Source organism: Lytechinus variegatus, chromosome 3 (assembly GCF_018143015.1).
Source record: "Lytechinus variegatus isolate NC3 chromosome 3, Lvar_3.0, whole genome shotgun sequence".
In the NCBI taxonomy this organism is placed as follows: Eukaryota; Metazoa; Echinodermata; class Echinoidea; order Temnopleuroida; family Toxopneustidae; genus Lytechinus; species Lytechinus variegatus.
Genome location: NC_054742.1, coordinates 72,477,544 through 72,498,959, shown reverse-complemented (window position 1 = coordinate 72,498,959; position 21,416 = coordinate 72,477,544). Strand labels below are relative to the sequence as shown.

At 36.7% G+C, this 21,416-nt stretch overlaps 2 protein-coding genes across 2 annotated transcripts; both read right to left on the bottom strand.

Annotated features, from left to right (window-relative positions):
• Positions 1-3,606: 3,606 nt before the first annotated feature.
• LOC121412292 (macrophage migration inhibitory factor homolog) lies at positions 3,607-6,477 on the bottom strand. The gene is made up of 3 exons (XM_041605187.1): positions 5,995-6,477; positions 5,254-5,429; positions 3,607-4,278 (listed from the first exon to the last, which is right to left on the bottom strand). The coding sequence occupies exons 1-3, from the start codon at positions 6,100-6,102 to the stop codon at positions 4,200-4,202; spliced, it is 363 nt and encodes a 120-aa protein (XP_041461121.1). The 5' UTR covers positions 6,103-6,477; the 3' UTR covers positions 3,607-4,199.
• Positions 6,478-11,653: 5,176 nt separating this feature from the next.
• LOC121411881 (macrophage migration inhibitory factor-like) lies at positions 11,654-17,971 on the bottom strand. The gene is made up of 3 exons (XM_041604767.1): positions 17,743-17,971; positions 14,043-14,224; positions 11,654-11,730 (listed from the first exon to the last, which is right to left on the bottom strand). Exons 1-3 carry the CDS (start codon positions 17,848-17,850, stop codon positions 11,655-11,657), a joined length of 366 nt encoding a protein of 121 aa, XP_041460701.1. The 5' UTR covers positions 17,851-17,971; the 3' UTR covers position 11,654.
• Positions 17,972-21,416: the final 3,445 nt, after the last annotated feature.

The following is a 21,416-nucleotide window of genomic DNA, read 5'->3' as shown; positions in this document are numbered from 1 at the left end:
AATGGTTTTATTAGAGATTACATTAAAAAAAATTGACATTCCATCTCAATCCCTTCCCAAAGACACCAACATTGATGAATTGGAAGAATTTTTCTCTTCAATGTTATAATAAGGACATAAGTATTTTGTTTGGAAATGGTGAACCGGCTCTTTATTTGCATTTTATGATTCAATACTATTGTTTTAATTGTTAAGCGGTATTTCAGGAAGAATTTTCACCAATAAAACAATTATATCTTGTGATTTTTTTTCCATTTCTTTCATGAGCAGAAATTTTTCATAAAGCGGCGTTTTGAACTGATCGAAACTATACCTCTTAAGGATTGCCACATGCATAGCCATGAAGATACAGTGAAACCTATCTATAGTGACCACCCAAGGGAAACACAAAATGTGGCCTTTATAGACGGGTGGTTGCTATAGACAGGTTCTTATACACACAGTCTGCCTCCATGGGAATTGGTTTTTGTGGTCACTATAGGCAGGTGGCCACTATAAACAGGTGGCCATAACACAGGTTTGACTGTATTACGTATTTCAGAAATCAAATCAAACCATGCGAGCGCGAAGTGCGAGCTAATTTTTTTTTACATTCTACTTAAAGAATGGAAAATTGTAATCAATTTTTATAATCGTAATCTATATAGCTCACTAAACAATTGATTCGAGCGCGAAGCGCGAGCAGAAAAAAAAAACCGTCGATATTTAGACCTAAATACAGGGGAGGTGCCGTGGCCGAGTGGTCTAAGGCGCCTGGCTATATACAAAGAAAGTCCGGTGTTTGATCAGGCCGCGGCACCTATATCCATGAGCTACGCATTCAATGTACAATGCTCTTTTACTTTCAAATAAATGGAAATATATTATGTGCATTATTGGTAATTTGGTGTGCACTTGTTTTTTAAAAAAATAATAATACGGGACACTCTATTTATGTTTTGTAAATGATGAATAGAATGAGTAATAGGGAATCTTTCTACATCATTATGAGAGCACAAAGCGCGAGCAGAACATTGTGATCTGAAACTGGATAATGTCCCCAGGACATGTCATCATATGAAAATGAAGACTGTTTTCCTATTCGTCTTAAGCTCTAGATGAAACAAAAGTGACAATTCAATTAATAAATTAATATCTTATTCATTAATGCCTATAATGAGAGCGCAAAATATGATGGCCTGAAAACTGGACATTTCAATCACTTTTTGTAATTATAACTAGGATACATCAGTAAATATATTATTAACCATTAATGCGAGTGCAAATTTCGAGCCCTTTTCTATAATCTGTCATAAAAAGGGGATTTTTGTATACATACATAAATCGCCAATCAAAATGCGAGCGTGCAGAGCTAGCTGATACGTATTGAAAATCAGACCTGAAAAGGGATATTTTCAAAACTTTTCGGAATGCCGAAAAAAATAATAGGTAGGCCTACCTTATACATCAAAACTTGCGGCGCTCAGCGCGAGCAGAAAATGTTAATATTCAGACCATAAAACTGACATTTTTACAGAGCAAAAATCAACTTGTAAATCACACAAAATAATGAAAGTTTGATTTCCGAGATGAACTTATGTTTTGTATATTTACTATATTGATATTTAAACTCCATATTGAGCAAGATATGTAAATCACCTAAAATGCAATGCTAGCGTGAAGCAGTGAAGCGCGATCGAAAATTTTATTTCGTGACATGAAAGATTTTCTTAATTATTTATTATCTTCCCCTCATGTTACTTTATTCCCTCGTTTTCTTTCTCTTTTGTTTCCCGCTTCTTTTCCTTTCCCCTTGTTTTCTTTTCTTTTTTTTGCTCCTCCAATAATGGGGGGGGGGCTCTCGGCCCATACCCTAGATCCGCCGAATATGATCTAGCATATATATCGCGCAATTTTCGCCGAGAGAGAAGGGGTCGAGCGATGTCCATAGGCGATGGCCTCGCCATGCGCTCGTCGTACTAGTCTGCAGATACAGACCCTTGGTTTAATTCACGACTCGTATATTGCATAAATGTAGAGCCCAAAGTAGTGAGTGAGGCTTTATTCACTCTTTTTTATTTTTAAGGTTGCTAGCTTTATAATTTGATACAGACAGAAGCTTTAGCGTGGAGTCTTTTCTCTAGACCCAGTACGTACGTACGTGATATTATCACGTACGTACGTTGTATTATTACGTACGTACGTGATATTATTACGTACGTACGTAATAATTATCACGTACGTACGTGATAATCATCACGTACGTACGTTATAATTATACGTGATGATATCACGTACGTACGTAATAATATTACGTACGTACGTGATATTTTTTTCGTTGTCAGAAATGTCCGGTTTGGGGCTTCGTAGAAATCATTTGTGTATTAGACTTAAATTTAAACCATTTTCAATTATCCGAGAAAATTACATTTCATTAATTTGCGAAAGCTGCTCGCATATGATGTCATAAATCAAATAATTAAAATTAAAAAAAAGTTTTTATTCTTTGATGGATTTTCCTCAAACCTGCGCCAGTATATGTCATTATTTTTTCTGCTATTTTCACAATAAACTTGTCAGACACCGTCCCCCCCAAAAAAAAAAAATCGTAAATAATGATGGAAAGAAGGGGGTAGTTAGGTGATTAAGTGATAAGCAATGTGGGCTGACTCGTTTCATTCATATACATGCGCTTATTCTGGGGGGGGCTCAAGGCCCGGGCCCCGGGTAGGCGAAAGGGGGGCTCCACAAAGAGGAAGAAAAGAGAGGAAAAGAAGAGGGGAGAAAAAAAGAGTGAATGAGAAGAGAAAAAATGGAAAAGAAAGAGAGAACGAAAAAAGAACGAAAGGGGTAAGGGGCGCAGAATTGATGTTCGACCTAGAGGGGGAGGGAGTGGGAGGGGGTATTCCCCGCCCCCCCCCCCCCCACGGTAGGGACTTTTAAGAAATTTACATGCAAAAGTCGCATCAAAGAGCATACTAATTTTTTTTTAAACTTATAGGCCATAATATTGTAGTCCACTTTCATTTCATTTTATTTCCATATCCATGATATCACAAAGTATATAATATAACTCAGACATACAAATTACACAATTTTTTTTTCACTTTCACCATTGAATTACCAAACATTGTAACACACAACAAGTTTCAAGTTTACAAGTTTTTTCATTTCAAGAAATAGAACAACTCAAAACATTGACAGAAAAATGAAAGTAGGCCTACTTGAATACAAACTAGCATAATAAACGCTTAAAACAACTAAAAATAACAAGTTTATTGATCACCAAAGGTACAAACATGAAAATACATTTCTGTGTAAGGTCAAAATGTTATTTCTATGAGAAAACTACGCACATAATTTTTTAAATCTCGTGTAAGATTTTGACATAATTGTTAACAAGGCAAAAACAAAATACATATAAGTTCAAACTTTAAAAATAATTCATATATGGAAGTCAAATCTATTTGTAAAATTTTGGGCTTATCTTCTTTGAAGAAGTTATAGCGTCTCAATCATAAAGGTTTATTCGATCCATCCAAGGCAGACATCTATATGACAAGCATTTTGCCAGACAGTCGCGAGTAGTAGCGTAGGATTTTCCAGAGGGGGGGGGGGCAAATTCGTCCGCCAAAAAAAAGGTCTTCAAGACATTTCACACCAGAGACGTCTCTATAGCTAAGATAGGTATTTGAGTTTCGCCTCAATCCTTGCTTGTTCTATTTTTTTTTACCAAGAAAAAGAATGAAAATCATGCACACATTTTTTTTTTAGTTTGTCATTTGGATATCTTTGTAGCATACGATGGATGTTCTTCTCTTGTGTCTGTCCAAATGAAGACAAAAGAATGCAAGTTCAAAATATCACGGAATACGGGTGGTTTAATTGATATCATTAAAAATTAAACAATAATTAAATGACAAAAGTAATCTTAAAACGCATATCTGCAAAATAAAAAAGGGCTACTCTTACAAAAGAAAATCAAGTTTGTAAAAAATGATTGGAAAAAAAACTGGTAAGATTTTCATGTTATGCTTGGTAAAATATCAAAAATTTAATTTTCCAAAATATTGCTGATACACGGTATTATGACCATCAGCTAATTGCTGACTCGTTTAAATCGTAAGTATTATAAACACAATAACAAAACGTGGATTTAAAATGTAAATTTAAGAATGAATTGGCATAAATCGAAGTTTGATTATCACAACTCCTTTTCTTCAGTGGGAAGAATCTGACCACAGCCCGTCATCAAGACCGATATCGTCACCAGCCGGTTGCTTGAAGAGTATGAAGATCCTAGAAAACAGAAAGGTAAATATCATAGTGAAAATAACCGTTTGAATTTTGAATTTTGTGTATAAAATTTTACTCAACATGTTAGGAACTTATTGAATAAAAAAAACAAATTATTTGTATTGAGTAGGAACAATTGCCATACCCTTTTATTCTCCGCGTTTCGTCAAATATTTTTAACGTGCAAGGAAAAAGTGATATTCATGATAGGCCAACTTCATATATAGAGCAACGTTGTCAAGTGATGTGTGATCTAAGCAACACATGAAGGTCGTGATCTAGTGGTTAAGACTCTCGTCTTTCAATCTCAGGGACGTGGGTTCTATTCCAAGCCATGGCCTGTTTTCCTTCGGCAAGACATGTACCCATATTGTGCTGCACTATAAACCCAGGAGAGATAATAGGTACCGATATTCCTAAAAAAAAAAACAACACCGGAATCGGTATACTAGCTCCCGGGTCCTATATAGCTTAGCCGGGATAATGAGGAGCGCCTCGAGCAAGGTGGATACATGCACTATGCAAATCATTGTCTATTATATCATTTCACATTGTGAAACACTGTGCTCTTTCCATGCAGTAGGGTCGATTCCTAGCGAATCCTTATTGTTTGTGGCTCTATCATATGCTCATTACTTTTAATTGTTAACACACAGTTTGCCAAATTAAATCAAACGTTTTTCATGAACCTATGACGGATTAACTTCTTACTCAACGATCACACTGCCGAAACCGATTCCAGGGGGCCGTTTCATAAAGCTGTTCGTAAGTTAAGAGCGACTTTAAGAACGACTGGTGATCCTTTCTTGTAGTTATCAATACTGACTATTAAATGTTCATTGGTGATTGTTTAGCGCGTCAGATTATGATAACAAGTCACTTTTAACCCATCAGACGGACCAAAGCTAAATCCATTACTTCCAATGGCATCGATCTGTATTAGGAATCGTTTTCGTTGGTGTCACTGTAGAGAATTACCTGGAAGTATCAATGTTGAGACGTTGCTTGGCATAGGCTAGTACAGTCCTGGAGACCTTCCGTTTCTCGTCGATTGTCCCGTATCCTTTGGAGTGGTACAGTTCAATGTAGGCGTTGGGGTCGTGGGTTCCATTGCGGGTCATCAGCTGACCTGCGTTAACGTGGACCGTGACGACCTTTAAACAAAAGTGACATAACACAGTTATCATGAGCGTAAAATGTATCAGATTCTGATGACTTGGTAAAGAATCACCCTTACGGATTAAGGCCCTATATATCCCAAGACAGGAGACATCTCTGTGACGTCTCTAGACCACATTCGCGGAAAAGTTTCAACATTCAAGTTCCTTCGGTCTAAGCCTATAACCAAATAAGACAGGACTCTTTGACGTCTCCGGTCAAGGTGAGAAGTGGCTTTGTCCGACGGCCGAGGGGATATTGCGCAGAAAGTTTCCAAGTAGTCGCTGCAACGTCTAGAAGTTGCAGCGACCTCTCAGAGATGTTTGAGAGTCGTCGCAGCTACATGGATGCATATATGCAGCCAGTTGGTTAAAAGGAATATAAAAGTAATATTAAATAAAGAAGAAAATAAAAAAATAAGAAATAGTGATCAAAACTTCCTTAATTGGTTCATTATAAGTAATTCCTTAAACCTTCTGTATATACTCGATGAAATAGGTGATATGAAAATAAATATCATTTTAAAAGAGAGAGGGGTGAGATGAGGGAAAATCCATTTACCTCTTCTGGCATGCTGAGTTCAACCGACAGCAGTTTCGACAGATCTTCACAAAATTTGGTCGGAAGAGACTCGGATGGAATCGTGGTGGTGATTATTGCGAGTGGCATGATTGCTCGGATGGTAAGCAAGTTTCGTCGACTGATGAAGTCCTATTTGGCTCTTAAGACGTCTACAAAGTACACTTATACAATGTATAGAAGCGTCGTGGTGAAGCGGTTGACTCTCGCCTTGTAATCAGAAGGTCGTGTGTTCGAATTCCACCATGGCCAAGCGTCAAGTGGCAATGCGTCAATCCACAATCCACACTTTGCCACTCTTATGTGCTAATTTGCCTTACACGCTGTTGAAAACGCTAAGAATTCAGTGACAGGGTAATAATATTTATTGTGAAGCGCTTTGAGCAGTCGTGAATTGATATCGAGCTATATGAAAGCCAATTATTATTATCATCATTCAATTCCTGCCCCAATTGTGCACTCGCCACATCAGCGTTAAACAAACCTGACCAACTTTTAGTGGGCTTTGGACCTTGTTCATCACTTGAGAAGTACAAAGATCAACACGTCCCAGACCCGGTAATCATTGCGTTACCATAATAAATTATCATGGTCAAAATTATAAGATTGATTCTTTTGTCTATAACGACTTGATTCTCTTCTATCTGTTGTAAGCATAGCGCTCATCGCGTGTCTTCAAATAACTACAGATTGGTCTACTCCGTCAAACAACATTGAAATAGTTTTCTTAAAATCCAAGGGCAGAAATTATTCCCCAAAGGTAGGGGGACCTGGGGCTGGAAAAATTGACAAGCAAAAAGAAGAAGAAAAAAAGGTTATTACCCTCAATGTAAGGTCCTTTCGATCAAAATAAATTTGACAAGCAAAAAAAAAAGTGGGGATTCACCCAAAAAGGAAAGTCATTTCAACCAAAATAAATTTGACAAGCAAAAATTAGAAAAATAAGAAAAAATAGAAGGAAATCACCCCAAAAGTAAGGACTCATCTCGTCCAAAATACATGTCTTTATTTCGCTTTAGATAGATAGATAGATAATTCTTCATGAAACGAGCCCCTGCTCTCAAACCTACGATTTGCACGTTTATGGCGCAGTCACAATTCCCTATACGGTGGACCTACGGCGAGTCGAAAAAGCCGTTTTAACATCTTTTTTGTACTAGCTATACGTACCGTAGAGGGTTTGAATGAAAATAAACAAAAAGCGGCTGTTTTCGACTCGCCGAATGGGCATCGCAGGGGAAATGTGACTGCAGTATAGCTGGTGGAATAAAACGTCAAAAACTCAATGGAGCGAAGCAACGTCCGTGAGACACGTAACAAACTACTCAAATCCGACGCTTTCCAGGGTTGTAGAAATCTACTGTAGGCCTATACTTACTATTTGGTCACACTTTCAATTTCAAATAATCTGCTTCTACGATACGCCTTTAGTGAAAACAATTTCCTTTCGGGAATATAGCTGTTCCTTTCAGAATAAACACAATGGTGTAATCACTGAAATGATATAAGAAGAATAAACGATTTTTTCCCGACTGTGTAAGGGCTTAATAATAATATAAATTAGGCCCCATTTGAAATGTCCTTCCATTTTTCATTAGGGAGTTCTCGCTTCCACGGAAGACACGGTAAATGTTTTGAAAATGCCCGTCAAGTGGCAGCTGAGAGGTCTTTGTCGAAAGTTGGTGAAATGGATTACCACAACCAAACTGTTTTGATTCACCAAATTTACGACAAAGACTTCTTGGTTATTCATTGTCATGAAGAGAATTTTACAATAAATTTTCTACGTTCTTGAATCCGTCGTGTGTCTTTGAAAACAAAAGCTCCCTATTGAGGAGGTTTACTAACGGTTGGTCTAATATCACTTTGGCTAATCATCAGATGGGCTAACAACATTCAGGCTATAAACCCACTTAGTGCAATTCTCTTTAGGTCTAATGACTACTTGGTCTAATAGCCAATTGGTTTAATGACCACTTGGTCTAATAGCCAATTGGTCTAATGACCACTTGGTCTAATAGCCAATTGGTCTAATGACCACTTGGTCTAATAGCCAATTGGTCTAATACCCAGTTGGGCTAATCGTCACTTGGTCATTGTCCATTTGGTCTATATTGCAGTTGGTCTAATTTCCATTTCGGCTAATTTCCACTTGGTCTAATATCAACTTTGACTAATTTTCACTTTGTTTAATTTCCAGATAGTCTAACATTCATTTCATCTACATGCCACTTGGTCTAATTTGTAAAGTTGGGTGACTTGTTTTCAATTTTATGGTGAAATTTTTAAAGTTATTTTCCGCGCGCCGCCTTCTCATTTTTCTAAGATGTTGCAGTTAAGTACGTGTATTATTTGTTAATATATACATGTATTGTTATTTTTTATCATAATATGAACCACTCTTGTATTGTAGTAACAGAGGCTACACAAAAAAAAAACACCATAACCTGTCATTCAATAAATGTTGTTTTGATATGCAACAAAATAACAGAGTCTGATTGACTATCGTGCTTTCGACTTTTGGGCCGATCAAAATTTCCTGATTTTGTCCTCATTTATTGAGGCATTTTCCCCTGATTTGAGGTAATTGGCCCTGATTTTCCCTGACTGGAAAATGTTGATAAAAATCCCTGATTTTCTTGATTTTCTGATGGGCTGAAAACCCTGCAAATCTATTTTAAAGAGGAGGCGAAGAAGAACAAAAAAAAATGAGTAGATTCGATAAAGGACTACTGTGGTGATAACTGATGAAAGCCTGCAAGCGTAGACTACACTATGTTATTACACGTGACCACTTTAACGAAGAAGGTCAGAATAGGTAATGGCTGCTACCAATATGGAACCCAATAACCGTATAGTGTTATCAAACTATATCTAACTTTTCTGTTATTTGCCTTCAAACTAACTATTGAAATAACTGAACAAAATATTCATAACAAAATTACAAGATCAAATCCCCCAATCTGTATAATTATCCCGATAATTATTTGCTTATTTTCAACAAGTTCAAATATCGTTGGTAATGGTGCATAACAATAATTTAAAAGAGACATAACATGTTTACCAGATACGTATCCACACAATCAATTACATTATATTATCGTTACCTTCTTAATGATAAAGCTGTTCTGTTGAAACCCCGCCATTTGACCATTATAAGCTATAATACAAGGTCCCCAACTTGTTGTTCTGTAAAATGTACATAAGGTGATAATGATTATTGAGTATGATAGAATTTTCATCATCAATTATAATAGATATATAGGCCTAATTATAATAATTAGATTTGATTAGAATTATTCATTAGAATACTTCATCGATACTCCTCAACGGTGAGGTTTTGCGCCTACCCCGTGGCTCAACCCCTCCGGATCCTGGCGACATGTATTGTCTGACGCATATTATGGTGTATTTATTTATCCAATACCATATTTGTTAATTCTAGATCAAATAATTGATAACTAATAATGTTATAAAAGAATAAATGGACATACTAGACCAAATGAAAATTAGACCAAGTGGCGATTAGCCCAAGTGGGCATTAGACCGATTGGCGATTATATACCAAGTGGTCATTAGACAATTATGGTCTAATGACCGTTTGGTCCAATTTCCACTTGGTCTAATATCCACTTGTTCTAATGACCGCTTGGTCTAATAGCCAAATTTTCTAATGAAAATTATACAAATTGGGAATTAGACGAATTGGATATAGACGAACTGGTTGTAGACAAAATTGGTTAAGACTGTGAAGTTGGACGAACTGATAAATAGACTAAGACCAACTAAGACCATCCGATAATTCACCATTGAGGATTCCTTACGAAAATAAGAATTTAACTATTAATACGTACCCCTCGCTCTTTGATTTTATCATTTTCCTCGAGACTCAATCATTTCAATTCGAACAAGTTATTGTACGATGACTTTTGATGATTGTTTTATAAGTTTTTTTCTAATTCTGTGTTCTTTACCCACAGAATAAATATACAATTTAAGGTATCCCCAGGATTCAAGACGGCACTGTTGGACGTTTTCAATGCACGCTGTACTTGTCGCTATCATCATTACGAAGTTAAAGGGATGGTCAGGGCTGAAAATATGTACATGTATAGCTCAATACATAGAGTAGAATTCACTGAGCAAAATGCCGAAAATTTCATTAAAAAAGTCGGATAAAACATAGCAAAGTTATTGAATTTTAAAGTTTAGCAAGATTTTGTGAGATCAGTCGTCATGAATATTCATTAGGCATATTAGGTGGGCTGATGCTGTCACATCTCCACTTGTTCTTTTGTATTTTATCATATGAAATTAGGTTTATTCATTTTTTTCCTCCAAGAACTAGAAAAATTGGATTGACAACTGATTTAGTGCATTAGATATTTATTGCTGCAAGTTTATTTCCTTATAAGGGAGACATATTATTCTCACAAATATGAAATAATGAAAAAAAATATGATTTTATGTATTTTATGACATAAGAAAAGTGGAGATGTGACATCATCAGCCCACCTAATGAATATTCATGACGACTGATTTTACAAAATATTGCTAAATTTTAAACTTCAATAACTTTATTGCTTGTTATCCGACATTTTTAATGAAATTTTCGGCGTTTTGCTCAGTGAATTCTACTCTATGTGTTAAGATATTAATATTTTCAGTCCGGACCATCCCTTTAATCGACGTAATTTGCATGCGCTGCGCGCAGCTGTCAATCATCAGCCATTCGCGTATAGCACAGGCATGCACACATGCACTGGCCCAAACATCAGATTACACCAGGGTCTGGTAACACAAAGGTGAGCGACTGATCGTACGCTTGATTTTTACGATTGATTATACATTGTAGTCAGTGGAATCAATCGTAGAAATATGTTTTACGATCATTGCTAAGCTTTGTGTTACGGGCGCCAGATCTTTGAACAGCATGCAGCCGAAGCATATATACGCGAACTGAGAATCGTCAAGAGTTCAGGCATTAAGAACATGGCATCTGCGCGTCGTCGTATAACGTCGGCGTCAATGGGCAGCCGCGGTCCGACAGCGCCCTCTCCAATCCCGGGAATGCATACCTTTAAAGCCTGAGACACTTAAATGTAGTCATTAGGATTAATGATTGTTTTTCTTTTGTGTATCAGTGCCCAAGTTCAGAAAAAGATAAATGAATGCAAGTTCAAACCGATCATGGATTACTGGTGGTATTGTATAAAACTTTTATTTGAAGAAACCCACTCATAAACAACATACATTTATATACACATCCAGACATACACCTATAGTAGGCCTACTACCCATACAAACCAGGATTACGTTTTTACAGTACTTTTTCCGAAAAAAATATTTGCAGAAATAAATCTGGTACAATATTAATATTATGATTATACTCAGTATAATATCAAAATTTTCTCTCCAATAGTAACACTTACATGAATTAAAATAGTACATAGGTTGATTTTAAGACATAGTCGTGATTAGCTTAGACATTGTACAGCATACTAATATTAGTTTTTTGTAATATCATTTTGTAAGAATGCTTTTTATTGAGAAAATATCGACTGTTCTTCAATTCTAAATTTCGTTGATGTCTAATGCCCCCAACGACGTAGGCCAGTCCTTGAGCTGATTGTGTTTTTCGATCATTTTCTGTCGCATGCTAGTCCTGTACTTGTCCCGATCTCATCTAGTCCCGGAGTAAGATAGACTGTGTTGAATCTGCAAATTGCATCATATGAATAGGTGGGGTGATGTCATTAATTCATTTATTTTTCAATTACACTTAGAGAATCAATTTGATCTTGCATAATTGTACGAGTTTCCAAGCATGATGAGGTTATATCAATATTCCATGAATAAAAGTTTATAGAAAGTTATCACTTATGAAGTTGGGCAGTCGGAATATTATTGAAGGGAAGTTATAGTTAGATAAAAACAATAAAATACAAACACTGCTGAATATGAATAAATTATGAGCAGGGGCGGATCCAGGATTTTTCTTTCAAAACAAATTGTTCAGCAAAATTTTGAAAAGCTTCTTTCGCACAAAAGAATTCACTCCCCAATGACTATGTCAAGAAAAAAATGAACAATCAAAATAAAAGAAATGAGGGTTATTCACTTGCGCATATATGCAATATTTTCTCCTTCTTTTTATTTTATGAACTTGAAATTGCAGCCGTGTTTTATGTTTATGTGTATCATTAGTCCTGAATTCAAGAAATGAGAACGCAAAGTTTTCATAATTATGTTAATTTGAAAGGGGCATTCTAAGCACCGGTTTACATCATGAAATGATATCAATCTTATATACCCAACAAATAATGTGAGCATGAAGCGCTAACTGAATTCCCATTTTTAGCTGACCTTTTAAAGACGGTATTTTCAGTTGGGGCTGTTATGTGGGAAATTACATACCATCAAAAAATAGTAATAATACGAGTTTGAAGCGCGATTTGAAATTGTTGATATATTGAGGGAATTGGGGAAATTTTAAAGAATATTTGCAACAAAAGAAATGAAGACATTAAATTTACAGGGGGTGGAAAAGGGTGTGAATTGTGTAATTATTTCAGTGCGCGAAGCGCGAACTAAAATTCTTGACTTACTGACCTGAAAATGGCGAAATGCGCGCTGAAATTCTTGACATATTGACATGAAAAGTGGTGTTTTTAAGCCTTCTTTAGCTTTGATAATTAGGGTCAATAATGTGAATTATTGTCAATCAAACAAACAACCAACCAACAAATCAATCAGTAGCTAGTTTAGAGAGGGTTCACAAACTTGAGTGGGGTGCACCTGCATTCACATTTTTCAAGAAACTGTAAGCTCCCGCCCTTAATACCCTTACCTTTTTTTTTACTACACCCCACCCTCCCAACCCATCTTTTTGCGACTCATAATATTATTGAATTGTGTGCCTTTTATCACCATTATTTTGTAACATTTACAAAGATATTGGTTTGGAGTACTTTACTTCTCCAAAATTCTATTCAAAGGGATTAATTCGACCTTCATTTTTATGAATGATACAGTCATTATAAAAAATTACATAACAATTACATAACATAAGTGGATAACCACTATAATTATCATGTCTCGCCACCTGCGTTCGTGGACACTCCTTTTGTTATTTCGAATAGCTATAATTTTTGTTTTCATTTTATACGATCAAGTTAACAAATCAGCACAATCAGAAACTGTTGGTGTACATGATTTGCATCTACTAAGATAAATTGATTTATTTGCAATAGAACATGATTAAAAAGGGGGACATTTGCTTGATAACATACCGAGTATTACACTTTTTCCGTTAATAACGAAAAATCAAACATAGTTATTTTCCAAGCTGATTCCAAAATAACTGTGTAAATGGACAATTCCAAAATAAATGTTCGATCGTTTCAATTTCTGCAATACAGAAAGAACATAAATCATTTTTAGTATAGTGTTTTGTAGAGCTGAAACTAAAATACAGTGTGCATTAATTCAATTTCATATTGTTGGAAAAGAAGTCAAAATCGTGTTTCTTTATTTGAAGGAGACTTTTTAACATTGAAATGGGGTGTAAGATCTTCCTTATAAAAAAAATACAATCTTTGTTCACGCATGACCGAACAATATCCTTGTTTGTTAAGGGTGTCATGAATGACATGTGCAAAAATAAGGAAAATGTGCACATGTTCCCTATGTAGGCTGCATTGGTTATCATATTTATTGGCCAAAGTGTGAGGTGGCAAAAATGACTAAGGTGGTCAAAATATTTTTGGGATGTTCAATAGAAAACATTAATAAACCAGTTTCGGTATCACAGTACACCCTTGTATCGAATCTTGTAATAGATTGGCCTTTCAGTATACCCGATTTATAAACCCTATTATTACAAATTATTAAAAATATTACCATTTTTCTAGTTCGCACTTTGGAGCATTTAGCTTGTTTTATTGGTGTCCACAATCCTAACCCACTCTCCTTTAAACTATAAAAAAGGAAACGATCGTAAAAATAATTGTTTATTCTTTTTTTCTTACCTAGTCATGATATCGTCCGTGAGTTTCAGTTGAGCCTGCATATAGGCGAAGATCTTTTTGGTAGTTTCTCGGCGTCCGTTCGTGTCCTGTGATTGTGTGTTTCTTATCGTGATAACACAAGCTGGTTCTTCGGTTCCACTCTTGACCATCTCAACGCCGGCTAACAGACTACAGTTCACGAGCTAGATAAAAATGAAAATAATCATGAAGGAGGATTATTCCATTACTCTCAATACGAATGACTGGATATGGTCAGGGGCGGTAAAAAGGTTGGAGGCAGTGGTGCAGATCTACGGATTAGGGGGTTACCCCCCCCCCCCTTAGGCCTTGGGCTGCCAGGTGAAAAAAATAATGTGCATAATTACCAGGGGTGCTTAGAGTGTCTAGTTTTCAGGTCAAGAAAATCAAAAATATTATCTCGCGCTTCGCGCTGGCATCGATTGTTGAGTTATATACCCAACCTAACCATGATTGCAAAAATTGCTTAGAATCTCCAATTTTCATGTCTGAAAATCAAAACTTTTCAGCTCGCTCCTCGCGGTTGCGTCAATACCCACATCCTGTTCATGGTTACATTGCTTTGAATGTCATGTTTAATGATTAAATCTCAGTATAAAAAAATCAGCTCGAGCTTCGCGATCGCATTAATATTTTTATTAGATACCCATCCTATTTATGATGTCAAAACGTAACCTTTCAGGTTTTCAATTAGAACCTCAAAAATGTTAAGCTTGCGCTTCGCGCTCGCATTATTTGACTGGTGAGACATATATTCTGTTCATGAAACACCGAAAATAGTCATTAATAAAACTCTTTTTAGGCCTGTATATTAATAATTTCAGCTCATCTTCGCGCTCGCATGATTGTTTTTTTTTTAAAGTGAGATTCGCATATTGTTCATGATAACAAACAGTGCCTGGTTTCAGGTCGGAAATCAAAATTTCTGCTCAGGCTTCGCGCTCGCATCAATAACTTAATTCATCATCAGCCTTGTTATTATGATGATGATTATTATTATTATCAGTAGAAGTAGTAGAAGTAGTAGTAGTAGTAGCAGTAGTAGTAGAAGTAGTAGTAGCAGCAGCAGCAGCCAGCAACAGTAGGAAGTAGCAGTAGTAGTAGTAGTAGTAGTAGTAGTAGTAGTAGTAGTAGAAGTAGTAGTAGTAGCAGCAGCAGCAGCAGTAGTAGTAGTAGTAGTAGTAGTAGTAGTAGTAGTAGTGTAGTAGTAGTAGTAGTAGTAGTAGTAGTAGTAGTAGTAGTAGTAGTAGTAGTAGTAGTAGTAGTAGTAGTAGTAGTAGTAGTAGTAGTAGTAGTATAGTAGTATTAGTAGTAGTAGTAGTAGTAGTAGTAGTAGTAGTAGTAGTAGTAGTAGTAGTAGTAGTATAGTAGTAGTAGTAGTAGTAGTAGTCGTAGTATTAGTAGTAGCAGCAGCAGCAGCAGTTAATTTGTTTTTATTTATTTAATTAGTCATTTCATTATTTAGTGTGTGCGGGGGGGGGGCTACAAAATTAGAATAACTTTGACCATGCACTATTGTACGTTAGTCGATCAATAACAATGAGTGGCCTATATTATTTTCGGCAATCCAATATATCAGGAGTGAATGCATTAATACGACCGGTACATGCATCGGGAGAAGGGGGGTGGGGGGCAAACGGCTAGAGGTTTATTTAGTGCAGGTCATAATGCAGTAGGCATCAAAGGGGATGAAAACAATAAGGAGAAATAAACAGAAAAAGTGACAACCAAAGAAGGGTATGCGTCAAAATGTTTAAAGGGGGATTCAGCCACGCCCCGCTGTCAAAATATTACCAGGGGCGACATTAATTTTTCTTGCACGATTTACTAGCGTACAGACCTATATGATCCCTGCCCCTCCCCTAAGGGTCAAAAAAGAAATGCTCATTTTAGCTTTACCTATATGAGCATCATTGTACTAATATTAGAAAATGAATTTAATTGATTTTTATTTTTTATTGTAACATATTTATTCAGGATAAAGATAAAACATGATCAGACGAGCCTGTTTTATAATGGTCCTGACACATAATTGTTTTTTAAACCGGTAACCACTATAATGGCTCACAATATAAAAGTTCATAAACGATCTGACCTAGAAGGAGAACAAGATAAAAGAAAGAATAAAGACGAGAGAGGAAGGTAAGAGAAAGAGGGGAGAGAGGGGAGGGAGAAAGAATCAAATGAGGTCGGTCAATTATAAAACGATAAAACATTAAACGACAGATTTGAAATAATGGCATTTATACATACGCTTAAAAACTTCATGAGTGGTTTGCATTCTGAATAACAGATGGAAGGCTTTTCCAAAGCAAGCCACCAGCATATTTAAAACAACTCTTCAAACATTCGAGAGTAGGCTTTGGTAAAACCATGGTAAAACGACATTCAACGTATTGGCAAGTCTACGTATTAACAGAGTGTCTTTCAAAAACCATTTCTACTTTATCGCGCATTCGGACTGGGGCCTTTCTATGAATACAGTTATACATTGTATACAAGCTAAATGTAATCACGTCTGATATCACGAGTTTGCCATTTAAGAGAATTAATAATACTAAGGCCACATAATAGACGGGTCTTCTTTCCTTCTATCTTTCTTTTGTCTTGTTTTGTCCTCCTTGTCTTGTCTAGTAACCTGTATGCCGGGCCTGTAAATGTCCCTGTTCTTTGTAACGTTCTCTGTTTTCGTCCTTGTCCAGTTTCTGTAACTTTCTCCGATTCAGCTCTATTTTTTCTATAATTATTTGTAGCTGATTACACATGAATTATTTGTTAAGGGCCTATCCGCAACAAGCTTTCGCTTTACTTTAGGTCCATCCACTTAGAATCTGCATTTGTAGTGTAATTATGCATACTATTTCGGAATGAGTTGTATGTTTTTCTCTGTATTTTGATTGATTTGTGGAAAAATAAATGAAATGAAAATGAAATGAAATTTACATTATAATCAAAATTGCCTGTTACTATGCGTGCAGTCCTTTTCTGCAATCTATTCCTTTGATGTAAAGAACTTTTCCATACGGAACAAGAATAATCAAAGGTTGGTTTTATGTTATACTGAGGTTTTACCTGACTGCTAAGAAAGAACGAATGCCTGTGAGCAAGCAACCAGGGGACCGACGGCTTAAGATCCTCTCCGAGGGACCTGGTAATGAGCATAAATACCTTACCAAAGGGCACTAGCGCACCACTTGTGTTCATTTATTTCATTCAAAACTTTCTTGCTTAAAATTTTACTAATTTTCATTAGTGTAAATATCTTGTAACTTAAAGATTTAAATATTTGATATGAGCATTCCCAGCATAGTAAATTAATATCTAACATAATGCCTAGCTATCCTATGCTTTGTACTTGTTCAATGATCATTATTAACATACATCTTCAATATTTAAGATCATTACTATCCGGCCAAAATCACAACATTACTTTTTCGCATTAATCCTTAATCTGTTACAGGAATACCATTCATTAATAATATTCAAATCTGCTTGAAGCTTGGATGTTATTATCAGATACATTATTATATTACAACACCATCTGTGTATATATTACATGTACAATTCTTTCTGATTCAAATTGTTTACAAATTCGGACACACTCAGTAGGGTCTATAGTACGTAAACCTGGTCTACCTATTTTGTTGCAAAAATAATTATATTCAAGTTACGTTGCAATTACCTTTTCTTCTCTGTTCACAGCCTCGGAGTAAACCTTGGAAAATCCTTTCAGAAAACCCTCTGGTATAGAGGATCTCAGGATGTTTGTTCTAATCACAATTAGTGGCATGGTGTGGTATTGTCGAGCAATGGCCTCCCCTCTTGGCAAATCTCAAATTCGTAATGATATAAAGGATATTAACTCTTGTGCCGTATGTAGTATAGAGAAACTGTTGTTACGCAATGTTGTAGGCGCACGTGCACTCAGCCAGCACCAAAATATGGCCAGCACGCATCGCTACGTTTATCTTTGCAACGAAACGCTAGGTTGTTCCTCGACAATAGGGAGATTCGCACCGCGACGCAGAACGCTTTCAAGTACGTAGAAAATATATTGAAAATGCCAGACAATAAAGATTGGACAGCTAGGAGGTCTGTGACTAAATTTGTGAACCTTAACAGGAGTTTAAAAATAGTCCCAGCCAAGGGCGCCGGAAGCGGGGGGGGGGGCAGGGGGGGGGCACTTGCCCCCCCAAAGAAAGTTTTTGGGGGCAAAACGAGATTTTTGCCCCCCCAATGTGCCCCCCTAAAAGTAGAAAAATGATATATTCAAGGACAAAAGTAAACGATGAAGGCACTTTTCTGCCGTAGAATTGTCATTTCTTTGTCAAAAATGAAAAAAAATTCGCCCCTGACGGGGCAATTACACAGCATAGTAAGCCTTGCGTCTTTTGACGAACATGTCCCTCTGTGAAACATACCTTTGATAAGCCCCTTTTCCATCTTGTGATAAACCCCCATTCCACAGAGAACAAGACCGCTGAAAGACCTTTGAAAGACCATGAATTTTGGTTGATCTTTGATCTCTCAATGAATCTACAATGGTCTTTGAGGTCTTACACGAGTCCTGACCAATCTTTCAGTGGTCTTCATGGGCTCCGAAACTTTTTGAAACGGTTCAAAACAGTCATACAACGGTCTTACAGGAAAATTGTCTTTCAGTGGTCTTTCAGCAGTCTTTCAGCGGTCTTTCGATGAACTTTCAAAAGGTCTTCATAGTCTTTCATTGATCTTTCAGCAGTCTCTCAAGACTTTTGCGGAGATCACTGTAAGACTCATGAGAGATCATTGAAAGACCATTGAAAGACCAGGCAAAGTCCATGGAAAGAATTCTGAAAGATCACTTTTGCATAAAAAATCCTGAAAGACCATTGAAAGATCTCGAGAGGACTATAGTCTAAGACCAGTACGACAATAAATATCCAACAGTCTTTCAGAGTTCTTCGAGGGGTCTTTCTGAGCCATTCCACAGAGACGACAAATTTCATTGATCTTGAAGACCGCTGTAAGACCTCACCAATTTTAAGTCTTTCAGTGGTCTTTCAATGGTCTCCGTTCTGTGGAATGGGGGCCTATTAGTATTAATGAATACATTTCAGACTAAAACCGAATGGCAAATTTGCATGCTGGCTGTGTCGGCTAACAAACGCGCGGTCGCCCAGAAACGCTCAGACCGGGGTGGTGTTTCATCAATATTTTCGTCCGACAAGTTGTAAGATCTGCCATTTTCCTGTATTCTGATTGGTTGAGAAGCATTGTTACCATAGTAACTGTCGGATAAAACGTCCTACAAGTCCTTTCATGAAACGCTCCCCGGACCTGGGGAGTGTTTCATCAACATTTTCATCCGACAAGTTGTCAGATCTGACATCTTTCTCTGATGTTGATTGGCTGAGAGGTACTGTTACTATGGTAACTGTCGGATGAAATGGGACTTTTCGGATAAAACGTCCGACAAGTCCTTTCATGAAACGCCCCCCCCCCCCCCCCCGATATCACCAACGCGCGTGAACGCTAGTTACTCGAGCAACATATGGAATCTGAAAATAGCTGTAAAACCGAAAAGTTTAAAGAGTTATAGAGGATTGAGTAGTTGCTTATTGGATAAATGAGAAGATGCTAGCTTGATTCGGCGAATGGAGTGCAGAGCAGAGCCTCTCATCTATCAACTAATCAAGCCTCTTCTTCAACCTTTTCTGGTTTACTGTCTTTATCAGGACTACGCTCATTTGAACAAAACATTACTCGACTATCAACTGTCTACTTCCTCCTATCAATTTCACTTCTTCCTCTATCCACTTTTTTTTCTCGAAAACTCCACATGGTGTACCGTCAACCACATCCGCTGTTGGAATGTAATTGTTTTCTTCTAAATAATGTTACATAATGTACATTATGAACTGCCGTAGTTTGTTAGTTCATGATTATTTACCAATGAATATTTCCAGGAATTTGATATTCATCATTTCCTAGTTATGGTCACATTTCCCCACAAAATATGTAAAGAAAAAAGAAGATTTTGAAGGGTCATCCAAAAGTGCTTCCCAGCCATACAAAACATGCCAAAGGAAACACATAAATCGAGTAATGTTTTAAATTTTCAGAAAAGTTTTAAATTGTTAGACAATAATTAAGCAGGTCATATTTCTTTTTCCTCCAGTTACAAAATATGAAACGTTTTGCCTATGTATGGATAATCAGGGACTCTCTCCAATGCTGAGGTTAGAAATTATTTAAATAGAATGGTTATTTAAGCGCTTATCGTCGTCTGCCACGTCAGAACAGCCGCCATTTTGAATTTAAAAAGACATTAATTAGAATGTATTTTGTTTCTGTTGTTACGCTTCTTCTGCTTAATACACTCCTTGAAACTTATGATAATTGTGCTCTCTCGCGTCGTCCGTGTATGTAAATGTACATAAATAAATATTTCTGAAAGGATATTGCATGAAAAATGTAATTTCTGGTATTTTGAGTCAATATAAGCGTATTACGTAATTTAATTGATCAGACACGAAAACCACATTCCGAATTAAGCGATCGTTTTGCGGGTAGATTTCATAGGTTCTCATAAACTCTGAGTATAGTCTTTTGTAGTGAATTCTATGTTTAATTCTCAAGAAATTTATTTTTGAATTCTCTTAGAAACGTAACTTTTAAACTCCATTTTTACACAAAGTCCTTACCGGGGGGGGGGGTCCCACGCCCTCTCCCGCTCGATCGCTTCGGTATCTCACGCTGTCAAAAATATTGTGCCCCCTTCGGGATTTTGCCCCCCCCCCCCCCAAAACTGAAAGTGTTCCGGCGCGCCTGGTCCCAGCTAGCTTTCGGAGCTGGCGAAAAATTGCAAATACTGTTTGTTGTTTTCCAGAGTCCGAGACGAAACTGCAGTTTTGATTCACCAATTTTCGACAACGTTCTTAGGTGCTCTAGTTTTGTCATGATCTGCATTTGAAATGTTCTTGAAAGCATTCTACGTAGCGGTATGAAATAAAAGAGGGCCATTGAATTGTTGATTTGACTCTAATCGTTGTAGATTCCTAGTATAATAACGGAATTAATTACACAGCCTTCGAGTGGCGGCGCACAGTGGGCCGGGGCGAAACAAAAGTGCGCCAAAAGTCATTTTGGGCAATTTCAGATTTTTAATTTTTGTCATGCCCAGCTGAAAGACAATACTTTGAAGAATATTTCAGCAAAATATTTCATTCCGGAATTTGCATAAAGGTAAATTTCCTACCTCAAATCGTAAAATGTGACATTTTGCGAAATGTCGCGTATATGACATCCTAGTTGAAAAACAGGCCATTTCACAAGAGGTTTTTCATGTAGGAATCTGAAATGGCTCCCACATAA